Source organism: Channa argus, chromosome 10 (genome assembly GCF_033026475.1).
Source record: "Channa argus isolate prfri chromosome 10, Channa argus male v1.0, whole genome shotgun sequence".
Lineage (NCBI taxonomy): Eukaryota > Metazoa > Chordata > Actinopteri > Anabantiformes > Channidae > Channa > Channa argus.
The window spans coordinates 23349356-23367039 of NC_090206.1; the positions used below are offsets into that span (position 1 = coordinate 23349356).

The 17684-nt window shown below is 42.6% G+C and overlaps 1 protein-coding gene across 1 annotated transcript in view; it reads left to right on the top strand.

The window, feature by feature from the left end:
* The first annotated feature begins 339 nt into the window (after positions 1 to 339).
* Positions 340 to 17684, top strand: part of afg2a (AFG2 AAA ATPase homolog A) — a 100298-nt gene continuing 82953 nt past the window's right edge. The window contains exons 1-11 of the mRNA XM_067519505.1: positions 340 to 715; positions 1380 to 1504; positions 1849 to 2006; positions 2621 to 2679; positions 2847 to 3503; positions 3730 to 3859; positions 3977 to 4033; positions 4334 to 4457; positions 5803 to 5904; positions 6174 to 6327; positions 16822 to 16976. Coding sequence (XP_067375606.1) covers positions 547 to 715; positions 1380 to 1504; positions 1849 to 2006; positions 2621 to 2679; positions 2847 to 3503; positions 3730 to 3859; positions 3977 to 4033; positions 4334 to 4457; positions 5803 to 5904; positions 6174 to 6327; positions 16822 to 16976 — 1890 coding nt within the window. The 5' untranslated portion in view covers positions 340 to 546. The remainder of the gene's footprint in view (positions 716 to 1379; positions 1505 to 1848; positions 2007 to 2620; positions 2680 to 2846; positions 3504 to 3729; positions 3860 to 3976; positions 4034 to 4333; positions 4458 to 5802; positions 5905 to 6173; positions 6328 to 16821; positions 16977 to 17684) is intronic.

Sequence of the window (17684 nt, forward strand, 5' to 3'; positions counted from 1 at the left end):
GTAAAATTAATTATGCCATGAATGAATACTGCAAACAATTAATACTCGCTTTTTTAGGCTGTCATCTGCTGCAAACGAGCCGAAAAATAAAATATAGTAACCTAACTTATTTCAGAAAGGTGAATATAATTAAAATAACACTGAGGGATGCTTTACAACACATTACAAGGTCAACATTTACATATACACATACACATATACATATACATTTACAAGGTAAACACATTTTTTTTAAACCCTTTAAAAATTTTTTAATGAAAGCCTTATCTATTACTTCCCAAATGTTCACTTTTAAAAATAGATACTTTTTAATCATTATTAGTATTTCAGCTTTCAGACGCATCTAACCAATCATAATTAAAAAATGTGATGTAGTAAATTCTATATTACCTAAAACACATACTGTACGGTGGACATAAAATCACAAGAACGCGAGGGTTTACGGTAAACGGAGGCGGGACTAAACTCTAACCAGGAAGTTTACGACACCGCTCCGTGTTTACACATGTCGGCACTTTCACGTGGATAAAGATTTTCCCTGTTAAAATGTCTTCAAAGAAAAATAAAAGCAAGTCCAAAAAGGGGAGCGAAGGACAGGATTCACTCGCACTGAAAGAAAACCCCGATGACTCTCTGCAAACATCTGACCACGACAGAGGAAGCTGCCGAAATTTAAACAGCAGCTCCTTCGCTGTCATCGATTTCATTGATAAAGGTAAGACTTTCAATTCAATTTCATCTCTTTATCACACTGATCGGCTGTAGTGCATACAAATGCGTTCGGCAAATGATGCAGCCAGCTGCCCGGAGATGGTCCTTGTAGCTCTATGTGATGCTGTCGGTTGCTGAGGTGCTGCTTTTACTGTGCCACTTGTGTATTGTATTAAAAGTAATGAAACACAACCATCCGCGTTTAAATTGTGCACATCTTTAGTCGTCATTGTTGCATTTTGTTATTATCAACTTGCAAACACTTTTTGTGTTAGCATCCACCCAATGATGCTCGGGTTGCGTGGGACCGTTGTCCTGTTGACAAATTCCGCCTCTGGTTTCTGCAGTTACGTTTCATCCAGAATCCATAAGTTTCCTCCATCTGTCTGTCCTGACTGTGCCAACAGTTGTCACAGAATCCCAAATCAGAATTTTCTGTTGTCCAAACATACTACATGCCAAACCAAACTAAACATCACCAGCCAATAGTTCAGCATGATTATCTGTAATACTATTCTCATAAAAACGTTAGAGCCCATTTACTGCATATTAGAATCAACCACCAACCATATGCTTATATAAAGTTTAAAGTGCTTGTTTTTGAGCGAAGTCTGAAATGGACTAATGTTTCCACATCCTGATCACATTTCTGTTAATTTTCTTTACAGCCGATGACAAAACACCCAAAAGTTGCAGATTAACATTAGCCCAGTTGAGCGTCAATTCAATGAAGTCAGCTGGTGCCAGCATTGGGCGACCGGTTCTACTGACAAGTCCTACAGGACAACAAGAGGTATCGTGCTGCTCTGTCCTCCTCTCCTCTCGTCCTCCATATCCTATTTTAAAGCCCCACTGTCATTATAATGAGTGAACAGTTGGGTTGCTGACCACGAACCTGGAGTGGATTGCTTTAATTTCTATTCAGTTGATTTCAGTTTTATTTATTCATATGCCGCAAAATTTATAAAGTGGTCACAACAGAAATCATCTCATGGCAATGTCCATACTGTAGTAATAAAATCTACAGAATTACAGAGAAGCAATTCCCATTGTGTGCAAGCACTAGGTGACATTGGGGAGGAAAAATGTCCTCCGAATGTAGTCCTTACACCCCCAGTTCCCTCTGTGTTCTTTCAGGTGTGCTTGGGATGGCCTGTCGCCGCATTCCCTGCTGGAAAGGTCGGTCTTCAGAAATGTGCCCAGAACAACCTGAGAGTGAAATCAGGAGATGAAGTGATGCTGCACCCGATAACAGGCCCTGTGCTTCAGGCTGAAGAGGTGGTCTTATTAAACAGGTAACAGGTCATCACTGACTAAAAGCCCCAACTTATATGCCATAAAATATTAGACTTGCAACACAATTGCCATTATATTTTTAAATCTTTTGTTATTTCCTTTCTTAGTTTTTATAGGTTTCTAAGTAACAAGTAATGTTGTTAACACATGTCTTCTAATGTAACATGATAAACTTGTGTTTTGGTACAGTGAACAACTATTAAGTAGGAATAATGTTTTTATGATCTCCAAAAATCTGACAGACCCTGACACACTGGCACAGTGGGTTGTGGCTATTTATGAATTTTAAGTAAATGCTGCCATCTGCTGGCTGAATTTGGCATCAGCAAATTGAATATCAATAATAAGTAGGCTGCATATTGTCTGCACGTGTATTCTTTTAACAGGTTTTTACTGTGATTTGTTGTAATATATTTATTAGTATTGTTTTATATAAGTCTACTTGGGCTCAAGGCACTTTACATAATAAAGTCAAGACTACAGTTCAATTTTTTAGTGCTTTGTTTGTTGTGGTGCAGGATTGTGCTCGTCAAATTGTGTTTAATTTATACAGATGTCTGAATTAAATTTGTTGTTTAAAGTTTATTGTCACATTCACTTCAATTCAATTCAGGTCAAATGACAAGACACTAGAGACAGATGAGTTTAAGAGCTTCTTCCTCAGATCTTTGGGTAAGTCAACGTCTTAAACACTATCCTGCTTCTTTGTATTGTGTGTTACCATCTTCCCACAGCAGTAGACCCTTGTGCACCAAGACAGGAGTTTTTTAATTTTTGACTCTTTAGTACTGCCTCATTTCATGTTCTGAAAAAACCTGTCCTGGTTTATCTTTTGCTAGTTGGGAACATCATTCTGCCAGGAAATGTCCTGTCCCTGACCTACTTTGGCCGGTCATGCAGTCTGCGAATTGAGACAATAAAAGGGGAGGATGGCGTAACCCTTGAGAGACCAACTCCTCTCTTGGGGACGGGCCATGATATGGAAGAGTCCTCTGTGATGAACTCCGTATTGGACTCCACTTCAGCTGAACTCTCCCTGCAACTCAGCCTTCTGTCTGTCAATGACACCAACACTGACAGGACACCAAGCACGCCTGGAGAGCCGGGTCCTGCAGCCAGCACCCCATGCCGACCAGTTCACCTCCCTCCTCTCTCCTCACCTCCTGCTCCATGCACCCCTTCCTACATTTCCCATAATCCTCCTGTGGGGTCAGCAGAGGACGCTGTCAATCTGGAGAGCACCCTCAGCTCAGACCAGACAGCGAAAATTCTCACAGCACCCCCTGGTGGTGCATTGAGTACGGACGCTTTCTACTGCATCTCCAGCTCTACTAAAGTCAGTTTTGGAGACAGAGCAGCACGAGAGAATTCGGATGCAGAAGCCAAAAGGTCAAAGGTCACATACGAAATGGTTGGGGGGCTCAGCAGCCAGTTGGATGTCATCAGAGAGACCATTGAGCTTCCACTGAAACACCCCGAGCTGTTCTCCGCTTACGGCAAGTCCCTCGATTGGTGATAAATATTTTTACAGTTTATGCAAAGGAGTAATTTAATAATTAAACATTTGACATATGTCATTTAACATATATTAAACAATATAATTATGCCACATGATGCCCAGGATGGTGACATCATAATGTAAAATGATGTAGACGCTGTGAGCAAGGTGTCAGCCAGGGGTAACTTCGAAATGTAAATACAAGCTTCTTTTTCTCTGTAAAGGGATCCCACCTCCCAGAGGAGTGCTTCTGTATGGTCCCCCAGGCACAGGGAAGACAATGATTGGACGAGCCATTGCCAATGAGGTCGGAGCTCACATGATAGTGATCAATGGCCCAGAGATCATGAGCAAGTATGGAGATGGTCCTGACAATCTTTTTTTTACTTTGAACAACGTGATGGGAGCACTCGCGAAGTTGCACATAATCACAGATGACATGCATGAATCAAATGTTTTAACTTTTTGCAGATTCTATGGTGAAACAGAAGCAAGGTTGAGACAGATTTTCACTGAGGCATCTCAGAGGTAAACCGTCAGTCAAACATTCTTTTAGGTGTTTATTTTGTTGTTGGCCTCTGTCTTTTAATTAGTTTTTCATTTAATTTTTTGTGTTTTTTAATTGTAGATTATGGGTAAATTGTATTGTTTTTGTGCAGTAGTCAGGTCGCACACGAAGCCAACATATAATCTAAAATCAAACATCAGGCATGTCTAATGGAATGTACTATGTAATTTACTCGGCTGTTGTTTATTGAAGCCACTTTCTGAATCCTTTTCGGTCGGGTAGGTACTTAGTTCTTGCCATGTTCTTTCTTGGCTTCATAGGCAGCCCTCAATAATTTTTATTGATGAGCTGGATGCGTTGTGCCCAAAACGAGAGGGTGCTCAGAATGAGGTGGAGAAACGAGTCGTCGCGTCTCTTCTGACTCTGATGGATGGGATGGGTTCAGTAAGTGCCGTTCTTTTCTACCCAATGGCAGCTCTTCTTTTGCCCAACGTACATCGCTAACATTTTCTTAAAAAGAAGCACAGCATGTAGCTGGTGAATTGTATTCTCACATTAAATCACTTTATCTGCACATTCATTTCAATAATGTCGTTTCATGCTATCATATACTGTTCGTGCAATGGCTGCCCCCATGGATTACGTGCAAATACTTCAAAAATTGACACATTTCTTCACCTCAAATTACAAGGACACATTGTTTTTAACAATTTAACGTCTCCTCGCAGCTAAACTTGGACAGCTGTACATTTTGTCTCTATTCCATCAACGACAGCTTGTCGAGCGGACAAACGGGTTAAGTACACGACTTTCTGCAGCAGTGCGTGGCTCTGTCAGGATATGTCCTCATTGGAAATGCAGATTGTCATGCAAAAACCATCTCTGCATCCTGGAAGCCCTTCAGACAACGTGGGTTGTTTCTCAGGGGTGTCGTTTGTCCACTGCACGCTCTTTTAATGCCTGATGAGAAAAAAGATGATCCTCACACACGCACACACACAATACGAAGCTGGGAAAGAAATAACCTAATGTTGCCATGACCTGCCAATTCGCCATAACTTTATCAGCAAAGTACAACTCTGTGTTCCAAGGCAGAAAAACAGCCCTCAATTGGATTGGGACTATTACACAGATAAACTCCCTTCCCACTCCTGTGTTATTCCCAGGGCAGAGGATCCAAGGTCATCAGCACAGACTGGTGTGTAGAACGTGGTGAAAGCACTTACAATAGCTGGAAAAAGATTCTCATCTTGCAGGCAGACCACCCCAGGAAGCACAGGACTGAGTCAAGTTTAACATCGGACGTGGGTCAAGAATTCTCCGTGGCTTTGCATATAAAAATCGGTGGAATACAATCACAAGATGAACGTAGAAATGTAATATTAATGAGGTAAAAGCAATGGTTTTGCACATAATTCCTGGTTTATGCTTTAGCCTGCAGTGCAGATTTAGCAGTTTGACATTTACCAGCCCCTTTTCGTCATGTATGAAATTAAAATGATGTTTGTGTTTTCCCGTTCTGAAAAGCAGCTGTCACAGTTGTGTGAGTAGGAAAACAAGCTCAACGTCAGTCACTTTGACAGTTTTGAACACTAGAAGAACAAATATTTTGATGATTACACATTCTCAGTGGTGTAACCCCCACACAGCTGTTAAAACCTTTTTTTTTTTTCTGACTTTCTTTCTAGGAAATACTGCAGAATATGTACATTGAGAGCCACGAAGCAGCACAATAACATGTAAAAACACATGTAGACTTTTCAAATCTAGCATTTGTTTTGTCTTACAGGAGGGTCACTCAGGTCAGCTGTTGGTTCTGGGGGCCACAAACCGGCCCCACGCCTTGGACCCCGCTCTGCGTCGGCCAGGACGCTTTGACAAAGAGCTAGAGGTCTGTACAGTCCTAAATCTAAGAGAGACAGTCCTGTTATTTCCTTCTTACTACCCACTGGAACGCAAACTTTCATTTAATTCCCTCCTGCCCAAATTGGGGAGTAACTGTTCTAAAACCTGAAACCTTTTGGGTGACACGTGAATATCAAGATGTTAGAATGATCATTGACTAAGCTATGAAGTGAAGGTTCTTTAAAGTTCCTTGAAATGTTCCAGCACAGTAACGTGGGTCCTTAGCTTATTGTTCTGTGAATTACATTTTGGCAGGTGGGAGTTCCTGGCGCAGCAGAGCGTGCAGACATTTTGCGGAAGCAGCTGAGTTTGGTACCGTGCGCTGCCACCGCAGAGGAGCTCACGCAGCTGGCGGATGCCGCTCACGGATACGTTGGAGCAGACCTCGCAGCTGTTTGCAAAGAGGCAGGCAAGTAAACACTGTTCCACTGTCACGTAGAAAGTCAGAATGATTTTATAGTCTTCAAAACATGCTGCCTAAGTGAAGGAGCCTGATGGCATCCGGGACGTTTTGGATGATGGAGGCGGTGACCTCGTGCTTATGACAGTCTGAGGCTGAATGTATTCTGCAGCATTTTTCACGTCTTCTCCATTGTTTCCGAGCTCTTTGAGGTTCCAATCACAAACACACACACACACACACACACACACACACAATGTCCCAATCCAGAAGACATTATTTGATTATGATAGAAATTAGATGGACTGCTTGATTTTCCAATACAAAGCATTGCATTGTAGGTTGCTGAATACCCCCTGAAGGAGGGGAAGCTATAGATTGTGATTAAATTGGCGATTTTGTATCATTGAAAATGCCTCTGAAACCAGCACGAACATCCACAGCTTCTCAGAACTGTTGTGAAACATCACTGCTGGCCTTTGCATCGCTTGCCACTTCCCGAAACCAACGTAATTTGGGAAACCAAAACAAAGCTGCACATGGCAGGCAGCCGAAAAATGTTCGCTCACCATCTTTTAGTAGTTTGGTTTGCCTCGTAGGCTCAGGCATTCAACCAACAAGCAAATGGCATACAAATAACAATTTTAATTGAGCTTTGGCACTTTAAGTTTCATGTTGTGTTGATCTCGTCTTGATCCCACCCCTGCTCTGCTTCTTTGTGCAAACCACAGTTTCTAGTGACTTATTCCTCTTTAAATGAGTTTTTAACAATTATGCGAGATGTTTTCATGGACTCTCTGACATGCCTCACAGCCCCTTTGAACACAGAAGGGTCAGCGATCCTTTGATATTTGCCAAAGAGGAAGTTGGGAGTTTCTGTGGTGTTCGGATCGCAGTGAGAGAAACCACTGAAACCATGACTTGTTGTGAAATTCCTCTGCCCCCTCACCCCGAATGCCACAAAGCAATCCACCTCACATCCTGAGGACAAACATATTGGCTTATATGTGTGTTTATCTGCTGGGTTGTGTGTGTTTGTGTGTGTGTGTGTGTGTGTGTGTGTGAGATTGTTGGAGCATGTGTACATTTGTTTTTCTGTGTTTGTGTGACCCCATATCCCTCTTGGGTGGTCCCAGCTCCTGGGGTATGTGGTGTATTGCATTTCCACTTGAGGAGGGAGTTAGGGCTGCTTTGTGGAAGCATTCTGGCAACGAGCGCGATTTACTGTCCACTGAGGGCCAGACGCGACTGGCAGCGTTATCTGAGAAGCCTCCGGATGCCCCGGACGGAGACAAAAACCACCTCAACCCCGTTCGACCGTTTGCTTCCCCCCAAAACCTCCAAACCAAAATCACTACACAAACACGGGCCCTTGCTGCATTCTGTTTTTAACTTCTCTGCGTCAGCTATTTCCGTATCGAAATGAAGTGCACATAAAAGTTGTCAGTCTTCAGTTGTTCAGGCAAATAAAGTACGAATAAAATTCACACTCGGGGGATTCAGAATTCCCGTGTCAGGTCTCTTGGCACCCACAGCTTTGCTGCAGCATGTTAGTTAGTTTGCCAACGTTCTTGGCTCTTTCTGGCAATAATAAATAAGATGAGATTCCATCTGATCCGTGGGTTTGCAGTGCTCTAAATGAAGTTACGTGATGTTACGTGACTGTTCTCTGCCACAGAAATCACCAAACATTATCTAAAAAGTGTGGAGGGTGAGAATCTGATTAGTGGGAATGCAACCTCACCGTAACCCCCATACCACCACCACACAGTGCTTCCATACACATAAACACATACGTACCCACGACTTGATCTGTTTTTTCCTCCTTTGCTTTCATTGAAAGGAACAAAAGCCGAAGAGGCACAGAAACACATCGAGTAGGAACTGCAGTTGTTTCCTTCTGCTGCTCAGGTAACAATGTGGGAACATACAATCCGATGCGGCGTTTCCTGAAAAATAAAACTGGGGGGACAAATCTTGCGAAGGCTGCCACGCGCTAGGGTCACGCACAGGATTCCCCCCCCCCCTTGCACAGCTGCTGAACGCCGTGCACGCATACACGGAGCGTGTTGTGGTGAGGGTTTCACATCCTGCCTTCAGTACAACACCAAGCTGCCCATAGATTGGACACTAAGACTTAAATCAGTTCCTCTTCTTTGGAGAAGAAAACCTGAAAAGACCACGTCGCTGTCTTCGGTGTACGTATCGCTTGTCCCTGCGAGCATGTTTGTGTGTGTGTGTGTGTGTGTGTGTGTGTGTGTGTGTGTGTATAAAAATGGATGGAAATCTTGACGTCATGAGGGAAGTTGTTTGTCCGAGTTCTACTGAGCCCCGAAAGAACTTCTTGATGACAGATGTGTTATATAATCTGCACTTAATTACAGCGGATCCCAGATTGTAATGTAATGCAAGGGCCAGATCTATTAAAATCTGTTTCATCAAGGTCACCGCATATCCCTTTAAGACTCCACTGCACACACAAATTATTAAGAAAATCCGTGCTTTACATCATGTGCACTGACCGAGGGAATCCAGGTTGAACGCTGCAATCCCTTAATGAATGAAAGGCTTTTTAAACCAGGAAGGAAAACACAGGAATGCAGCTCAGTATTAGGAAGGATCCAACATGTTTACCTGAACTGTTAATGTATAGATCGATGGACGTGCAATGCTTAAAAACTACAATGACAAATGCTGTTCAGAATGAATATTCGGTTCTTTCAATAACACACAGATCTGGATTTCAATACAGGACAAAATCTACATCCAATGTTCTAACCAAGTGCCAGACCAGCACAAGTCTTTGGAACGGTTGAAGCGCTTCTTGATCTGGGTCGGACATGATAATTAATAATTCCAGTAACATTCCTGTACGCTGACGTTCGAGGGTGGGTTTGTTTCGAGTCTTACTGGGAGTTTGGCGAAGGGTTGACATCAGTTTGGCCTCCATGTGTTCAGTGGTCTAGGACATGGTTCAGGTGCAGGGTAAGTGGTAGCCTCTCATCAAAACAGGACAGCTATGTGCAGTCACTGAGGCTAAGCCAGCTGCTTGATGCTCAGTAAATCTCTCCAAACGGTGGTGGTCTGCCTAACGACAGTGTCTTCTGCACTCACTGAGCACTTTATTAGGTACACCAGTACAATCTAATACAATCCAATACAGCAGCTACGTTCACAAGGTTCACAATCATTTCTCAACCTTTGTTGAGGTCACAGTGGCCGGTGGATCCGTACTGGACTGCTTTAAATTCACCGTTGGGTTTTTTCGTACCCCTAACTCATTTGTCCAAAACATTACAACTAACTCTTTTTATAATTGCACTCCACTACCAACTATGGCTGCAATATTAAACACATAGTAGAATTATCACCTTTCTGACAGTTTGAACTTAAAAACTGAGAAATTATAACTTTGTAAAAGTAGAATTCCCGACAGAGCCGCTGTGTTGGATTCCATTAGATGGTACAGGTGTATTTCTACATGTGTTATATACAACATATGTAATGTGTGGGTGTGGAAAAACCTGAGTAACAAATGTAAGGTGATAATGAGCATTGTGTTCGAGCACTTATTATTACTTTATCACACTGTTTACAGTTGGACTTTTATTTATTCTGCTATTTTGGCTTTTTACCAACTTTGAATGCCGGCAGATTAAAGCATTTTTTCATTGCTGTGTTTTTTTTGTTTTTGTTTTTTTGTTTGTTTTTTTACAACTGCTAATGAAACGGTGACAGACAGATGCTTGTGTTCTTCTTTGTAATTGTTTTTAATTTGTATTCAGTGCAGAACTTTTTAAAATGAATCATCTATTGATTCGATGGTTGTCTAAATTATATCTGACAAGGACTCAAGGACTTACTATATGGTTCATTAGGTTATGCAGGTTTTAATTTCAATGACCCCCCTGTGTCTCTCTTGACATCATGCTCACTGTGTGCCCCACTAATTCAGGTTTGTGTCCCTGACATCCATTTACAAAATACCTTAGCATGGCTTTTTATAATTAAAATACAACATAGTTTAACAAGTCGAGAACATACAGATTATAACTATCCTACGTGTAAATATAGTTCCTATAGTTTGAGAAAAAACATTAAAAATTAAACAAAAGTTTGTCTTGCATGAATGCCTGGGAGAACGTAGATTAAGTTTATGAAATCACACATTGATCTGGGATTGAATCTGAGAATTGCTCATGATCTCAGTCACGTTAAAAGCCTTAGGTTTTGCATCATCTTTTGTTTCAAAGAAAGGCAGAAGTTAGTGTAGGGCAGATATCCTAAAACTGTGCACTGCCTCTTGCATCCTGTCCCCCATTTGTTGCATGAAGAAAGGTCTAAAACTGACCTGCAGGAACCCAAAATGAGGACCTCTAGTGGGCAAATGGTGCAATGTTGAGTAGGGGACTGGGATTCCTTCAGATTCACTGAATTCTAACAGCAAATTTTTGGCAATAATTAAAGCAAAAGTATAACTTTTCCTGTTTTTTTTAATATAACTGAGTCAGGTATTCAGTAGGCAAACAGCAGCTAAACCCCCTCACTGCTTCCATCTCAGTCAATGTGCCTGAAGTGTTTTCATCAGTGTCTTATAGTTTGACAGATTTACGTAGACATTCAGACGATCTGCTGGACTGTGTTAGTCACAGTAGAATCACGTACGGCGTCTTTAGCGGTTACTCTATTTCTAAACAGATTTTCCGACCGCTTTTCTGCCGTATCCGATGTCGCTCCTCGTCGCTTCATTCTGATGTCAGACGTGTGCCAGCACGCACACGGTTGCCACAAAGGCTAACACACACAGAGCCCTTGTGGGAGTCCCGTGTTTTATTGCACGTTAACTGCAGACCAGCAGCGCTGCAGCTTCACGTCTGCTCCAGACAATGTAAATTCGGAGTAATGAAGAAGGTTTGCAGCATTTTATTGGATATTACGCAATATGGCCACTGAGTGTATTTCTACATGTTTATGTATGTTACTGCATATAACATATTACATGTATTTCATACTGTGTGAGAATGGATTGGCTGGATGAAAGCACTCAAAATCAGCGTAAGAGGAAAGATAGTTTTACCTCATCAGACCTCTAAAATTACATGAATGAAAATGCTGTGTGAGTCACACTAGCAATGTCACGATCGCAACTTATGTCAACAGTGAGGCCTAATCTGTCACAAGGGCTTAAAAGTACACAGTGTTTCCTTCTGGAATTATGGTAGAATGTGCAGCTTGGACATTTTAGAAAGACAAAGCCGCAGCTGGCTGTGACTCTGTAGTGCATACTTTATGTGGAAGTTTAGAAAAACTAAAAAAAAGGGGGTAAATTGGTTGATGTGCTGTATTTATGGTTTTGCACAAGATCCCTGAAAAGATTTCCTCCAGTGTAACCACATAAGTGCTGATTTCTTCTGATCTCATTTCCCTAAACGTTTCGTTGACCCTGTTCCCAGCTTAACACGGATGATACAAAACAGCTTTTCATAATGAATCCCTTTAGGTGTTTTGTGTGGTATTGGCAGCTATCATGTGGTCTTGCGGAGCCTCGCAGACTCTGGGCGTCTCTCTGTCATCCTGTTGCCGTTCAACTGAACCCGGTGCTAGCAGATGACTCATTTCCACAGTCTAAACAGTGCAAATTGTTTGTGTGCTATAGTGCACGTTTATTCAAGTGTGTAAGCGTGTGCGTGCTTGTTTGGTTTGTGCCACATCCGGACGCGCTGTTTACAAGCCTCTCTAAACAGGGGAAGCCCACTGGAACAAAAGGACCTGTAAAATTGATTATGTGGAATAATAAACTCCCAGCTCCGCACCGTGTCAGCCGAAGGCTTTTTTGGTCTGCCCGTTCTTCGACGGCAAAATCAGGCCCCGCATTTAGCGTCCGCTTCTCCGACTTCGAGTAAACGGCCTGAATGATTTACTCGGTGAATGTGCAAAGTGATTTGGCTAACACGCTTAGTGAAATCCCCTCAAACGTAAATAGTCCATACTTGAGCGTTTTTAACGCGAGCGATTGATCTTTTCAGCTGACAGACCCAGGAAATGAGGACTAGAGGTTACTCCACTGTGCAGGGATACGGAGGGAAAAACTGCTGCACCAATGAGCCTCGTTTCGTGCTTTTGACATAAATTCTGCACTGGAAGACTAAATGGACCAAACAGTGCTAAATGCTCGTTGATGTTTACAGCGGGAGCCTTTCCTTATAAAGCGCTTTTCCCAACTTGTCTGTCCTTTTAAAGACACTTCGGGAATTTCAGGACGGGTCACATAAATATCACTCGGATCAGCATGTGTGGTTTATTTGAGGCCTCTGTTTATAAAATCCGGAAATGTGTTCCTTGTACTCCCAAAGCCCCAACACTTACCTTAACTCTGTGCCAGCTGTGTGTGTGTGTGTGTGTGTGTGTGTGTGTGTGTGTGTGTGTGTGTGTGTGTGTGTGTGTGTGTGTGTGTGTGTGTGCGCCCACACATGTCTTCAGCATGCTTGGGGTTGTGAGCATGTGTATTTGTCTTTGTCATCTCTGTGTGTTTGTGCACTTTAAGAGGACATATTATTGCGGTGTTTCAGCCCCGGGAACAGATGTTACGTATTGTAAATACAGGTGCACCGAGTGTTCCGGAAGCCTTGGCGAGTAATGAAAACGTTCCTGCGGTTTTGTAATGGTGTAATGCCCAAAGTATTTCACATTTCATCTGAGGACGGCGTTGCCGGAGAGCCGTGGCTCGGGCTTGTGGGTGTTCGACGTAGCGCCACACAATCCGACTTAACACAACTCGGAGTCCCGATTCTTCCCTGTTGAAATGTGGAATGCAATGCTGAGGTGCACACGGACTCCTTCTGACACACCTTCCCAGATTCTGTTGGTGATGATCTGGAGTGTCTGACAATGAAGCTCTGTGAGGTTTCTATTCTGAAGTCGTCATATCTGGCTTACTTATCATTTGTTTTCTTCCTCTGCAGAAATTGATGCTAACCTTTAAATGTTGCAGTTGAATGATTGAAACCCATATTTATTCCTTACATAATATAGCAGCACAGTACACATAAAACAATGCAGCGTCTTCATTTGTAATATATACAGTAACCGCGGAAAAAGGAATCATTTTATAGCTTCTTTTTCATTATTATTTTTTGTTGTTGTTGTTGAGTTGCTGTCAGTGCCTCCCATCACACAGACTTACTGAGCAGCACTGAAGGCAGTGCAGAGATATTCACTTATAAAGTTTTTTTGAGCAGGGCTCACATTTCTAACCAATCAGAGAAGGTCAAACGCTGTGCATCACATGCTTGGTTCAAGGCTAACTGGAGGTGACCGCTGATAAGGAGGCCTTGATTTGGGGGTAGGTCTGTTTTGAACCCACATAATTAAGACCATCCCTGCTGAAAAGCCACAAATAACCGTTCTAGGTTCTCCCTGGCCAACTTCAATTCTGTGAAATAAGTTATACCTAGTTTGGGCCCTGGTTTGATGTTTTGCAAATGTGCATTCTTGTACATTCACAGGGCCCCCTTTTCTCTGAATTCCCACTAGATTTCAGGCGTATTTGAAGCTTTCTGGAAAGAGCGAGTCCAAGAAATGGAGGAAAATGAGTCCACATAAGGTTTAGATTAAATTGTGTTGTGTTGCCTTTTTTTTTTCTTTCTTTTTTTTTTTCCTGCTCCCTTCCCATCGGATGTTTTCATAACTAAACCAAATGTGTGCTTGGAGTCAGCCAAGAGCAGTCAGGAGAGAGAGAATCCCTAAAGCAAAATGTTAAAGTCACATTGTTGAATTAAGTTTCCGCTGCCCTCCAGGCGTCCAAGCCACTCACAGCTCTGCGGCTGATGGACCCCATTTCCCCCCCTGGACACAGCCTTGCTGTTTCCCTGCAAGGCTTTTCATCACTTCTGGCAAAGTGGTAGATTCACTCCAGATACATTCATATGATTTTAGCAAACCGTTAATTAAACATTTGGCAACTGCATTATTCAGATCCTGAGGCCTGCATACAGTGTACTACTGACCGGAAGCTCTCAGTCTATGCCTGCTGGATTGATGGAATAAAGTTTTTGCACAAATCTGGAGCATGCTAGTGACTGTGCTCCATAGCTGTTTTGGAAAAAGGGCAAAAGAGCAACGTGTGAATAATGAAGAAGCTATTTTAACTTTGCAGACAGCCCATACATACAACATGGTGCGTGTGTTTTTTGGCATGTTGCAGGGCTTTTCAATGTTTTTCTTACAGATTCTTCTTCTTGTTATTATTCTTCTTCTTACAGGATTCTTCTCACAGAATTTAGGATTTCTACTTGTTGTTAGAAGTTAATTTCATTTTTTTCAGTTAACAGCAGTAAATAACTGTGAAAGACGCCGAGGCCCTCCACCTTCACAGGGCAGGCAGCTGGTGATGGTGCGTATGCTGTTGTGGCTGGTGCTCCCTTTCCCTCCTTGCCCCAGCTTCCTTCCACATCCTCTCCTGTCTTGCCTCGTCTCTTCCCCTCTAACCAGATGTTTTTGTGCAGTCTAAGTAGCCCCGGTCTGAAGCATTAATGCAGATGAGGAGTTGAAGCAGCAGCCAGGTGGGATGATGGCATGTTTAGGCCTCTGGGGATCAAGAGCGAGAAGCAAGGAAGTAGAGTGCAAGAGCGAGTAAAACGCATCCTACACCAGGGAACCAGTTCTGGGGAACACATTGACCTCAGCTTGGTGTGCTCACTGATAATAAACCTGCTTGCATTAATTGTGTTTCTCCTCCTCTTCTCCTCTTCCTCTCTGCCTCTCTGTCCCGCTCCTAGTCGAACGGGTCCTGGAAAATATAAACAGGATGCAGTCTTGTCTGATTTGTCTGATCATAAATCCCTTCTTGTCTGCTCTCTGGCCCCCAGCCCTGGACCACGTCCGTTCCCCCTCCAGCACTCATCACCCCAGCTCCTGCCCGTAGCCTCCCCCCCCTCCCCCCTTTATCTCAGAGGAGGAAGCCAAAAGTTTCTGTGTGCGTGTCTGTGTGATGTGTGTGTGTGCACATGTGCATTAGGAGTTGTTGTGTTTAATACAGCATTACCCAATGCTGGGCTTGGGAACTTGGTTGTGGGCTCCTTTTGTAACTGCTAATCATTTCCCACATTCTGTGTGTAATTCACAAAGTGAAGTTCTGTTCTTACCACCTGTAAGGGTGAAATGTGCACAGCTGGGTTTAGGCTGCAGCACACATGTAGCTTTCTGCATCGGTGTATGTGCAAACAATATCCCGGCGTCTTTTAATGATGATTGCATGCAGTATTGCATCCAGACCAACCTGAAGACCATGCTATTCAGTAAAGGAAATTGGAGGAAATTACAAACATTGTCAGCACTTGACTAAAGTACTTAGCCGTGTTGCAAGCATTCGAAGATTTCTGTGATCACCAGCATATTCGTGTTGTCGTTATGTTGACACAGCTCAACATCCTCTCTGATGTCAGTGAGAATATGCAGTAGGAAGGCCTTCAATCAATCTCGATTTTCCTCCCTGACAGTGTTAAGAACTCAAGTGCTTATTGTAGCGGAATGACAGGAAGTCGCCATTGCCATGCTAACATACAGCAGCTTCCTTTGAGCAAGGGATTTAACCATTGCAGAACAGTTTGGCACCATAGACACTGGATTAACTAAGTTAATAAATAAACGATTTTAAAAAAACTGGATACAGTCACAAAGCGAGGGATCTATTGTATATTAGGGTGATGCAGGAGGAGCATGTATATTTAATAACCCTTGATATGCTATGTGATTAAATATGTTGTGCTATCTGCCTCTTGGGAATATGTTGTACGTTTGCACTCTCACACCGCCTCGGCGTGTTGCAGAGCTGTCTGTGACACGACTTTATCTTCCGATCATTTTGCAATGAACTCTTTTGCAATCCGAAACAAAAGCTTCAGTCTTGATATTGACACACCGCTGTTTGATTTGCTGTCTTCGTCTTGTTCAGATTTTGACATACCCTGGAACCGAGGCTATTCAGATGCTAAGCAGTCCAATTACACTTCTCTTCCCTTCGGCCTGATCTCTTTTTCTCCCCAATATTGCAAGCCCGATCATTTCTGCCATCAAAAGGGGAATTAGTGTTCAATTTGAGATTTGCATTTGCTAGGTGTGTACCATCAGAGCATGTACAAGCCTGAATGCTCTCAGTATAAAGGACTGGGTGCATGTGGGTTTGCAATAGAAACCCTCCAGCCACAATGACACCAGCGATCTCTCTTTAGGCAAACGAACACAAGTTTTATACCCCTTTCTAAGCCTCAAATCACACTCTTTTGTTATCTAAATGATTCACCTTTTCTTTTGTAGTATCAGAGCTTGACTGTACTTGTTTGGTGGTTATATATTTGGTTAAAACGGTCATTCCTCTATCTATTTAAGCAATGGCGATTTTTTTTTTTTATGCTGACTTGTCAGGGTCCTGATTTGAATAAACCGTTTTTCTTCAGCTTATTTACCGAGAGAATCACTTTTTTTTTGTAAATGCTCTTTCTGCAGGTTTGCGTGCGCTGCGGCGAGCGCTGGGAGGTTCGCCTCAACCATCAGACCAACAGCTCATGGGTACAGTGACGGTCACTCTGCAGGACCTCCAGTGGGCCATGTCTGTTGTGAAGCCCAGCGCCATGAGGGAGGTGGCCATCGATGTCCCCAAGGTACTGTTAGCTCGCTCAATCACTGGCGCTACGGCTGCACAATATAGTGTTTCCGCATTGTTACTGAGATGTGTGCATGAATAATAGGCACATCAAAGGACGTATGTTGCATGTCAACTACAAACCAAACATTCTAGAATTATTCTTTCTGAATAGAGCTAGTTAAGTGATTTCAGGACTTAAATATATATTTCAATAAATACAAATAGAAAAAACATCACAGTCAGTTTCTTCAGTAACCGGCAGTACCACAGTACTACTTTCTGCTTATTTGTGCACATGCTCTTCTCTTTTTAGACTAGTTTAAAAGCTGACATAACTTTGATTTGAAAGTTTTAGTGTTGGCTATACTTTAGGAATTATAACAGAGTGACTAAATTTAGTTCTGGTTCCTCTGATTGACATGCGCGGAATGGTTCCTAGCCCTCTGGAACAGTTCCTGCAGTGGAAAGTGGCTATAAATGTGAATGAAGGGATGTTTGAAGTTGGACTGGTCAGGGAGCAAAAGGGAAGACATAAAATTGGAAAATTGATGCTTTCCAGGCTCAGAAAAATGACAGATGTATTTCTTTAATCTTGCCAAAATATGTCCATGCTTAATGTCAAGTAAGCCAAGAGTCCGCTTGTGCAAAAGATGCAAATGCACAGTGTAAGAACCTGAGTTGCACGTTTGTTTTGGAGCCACAAAGAGACAAGCCCTGATTATCA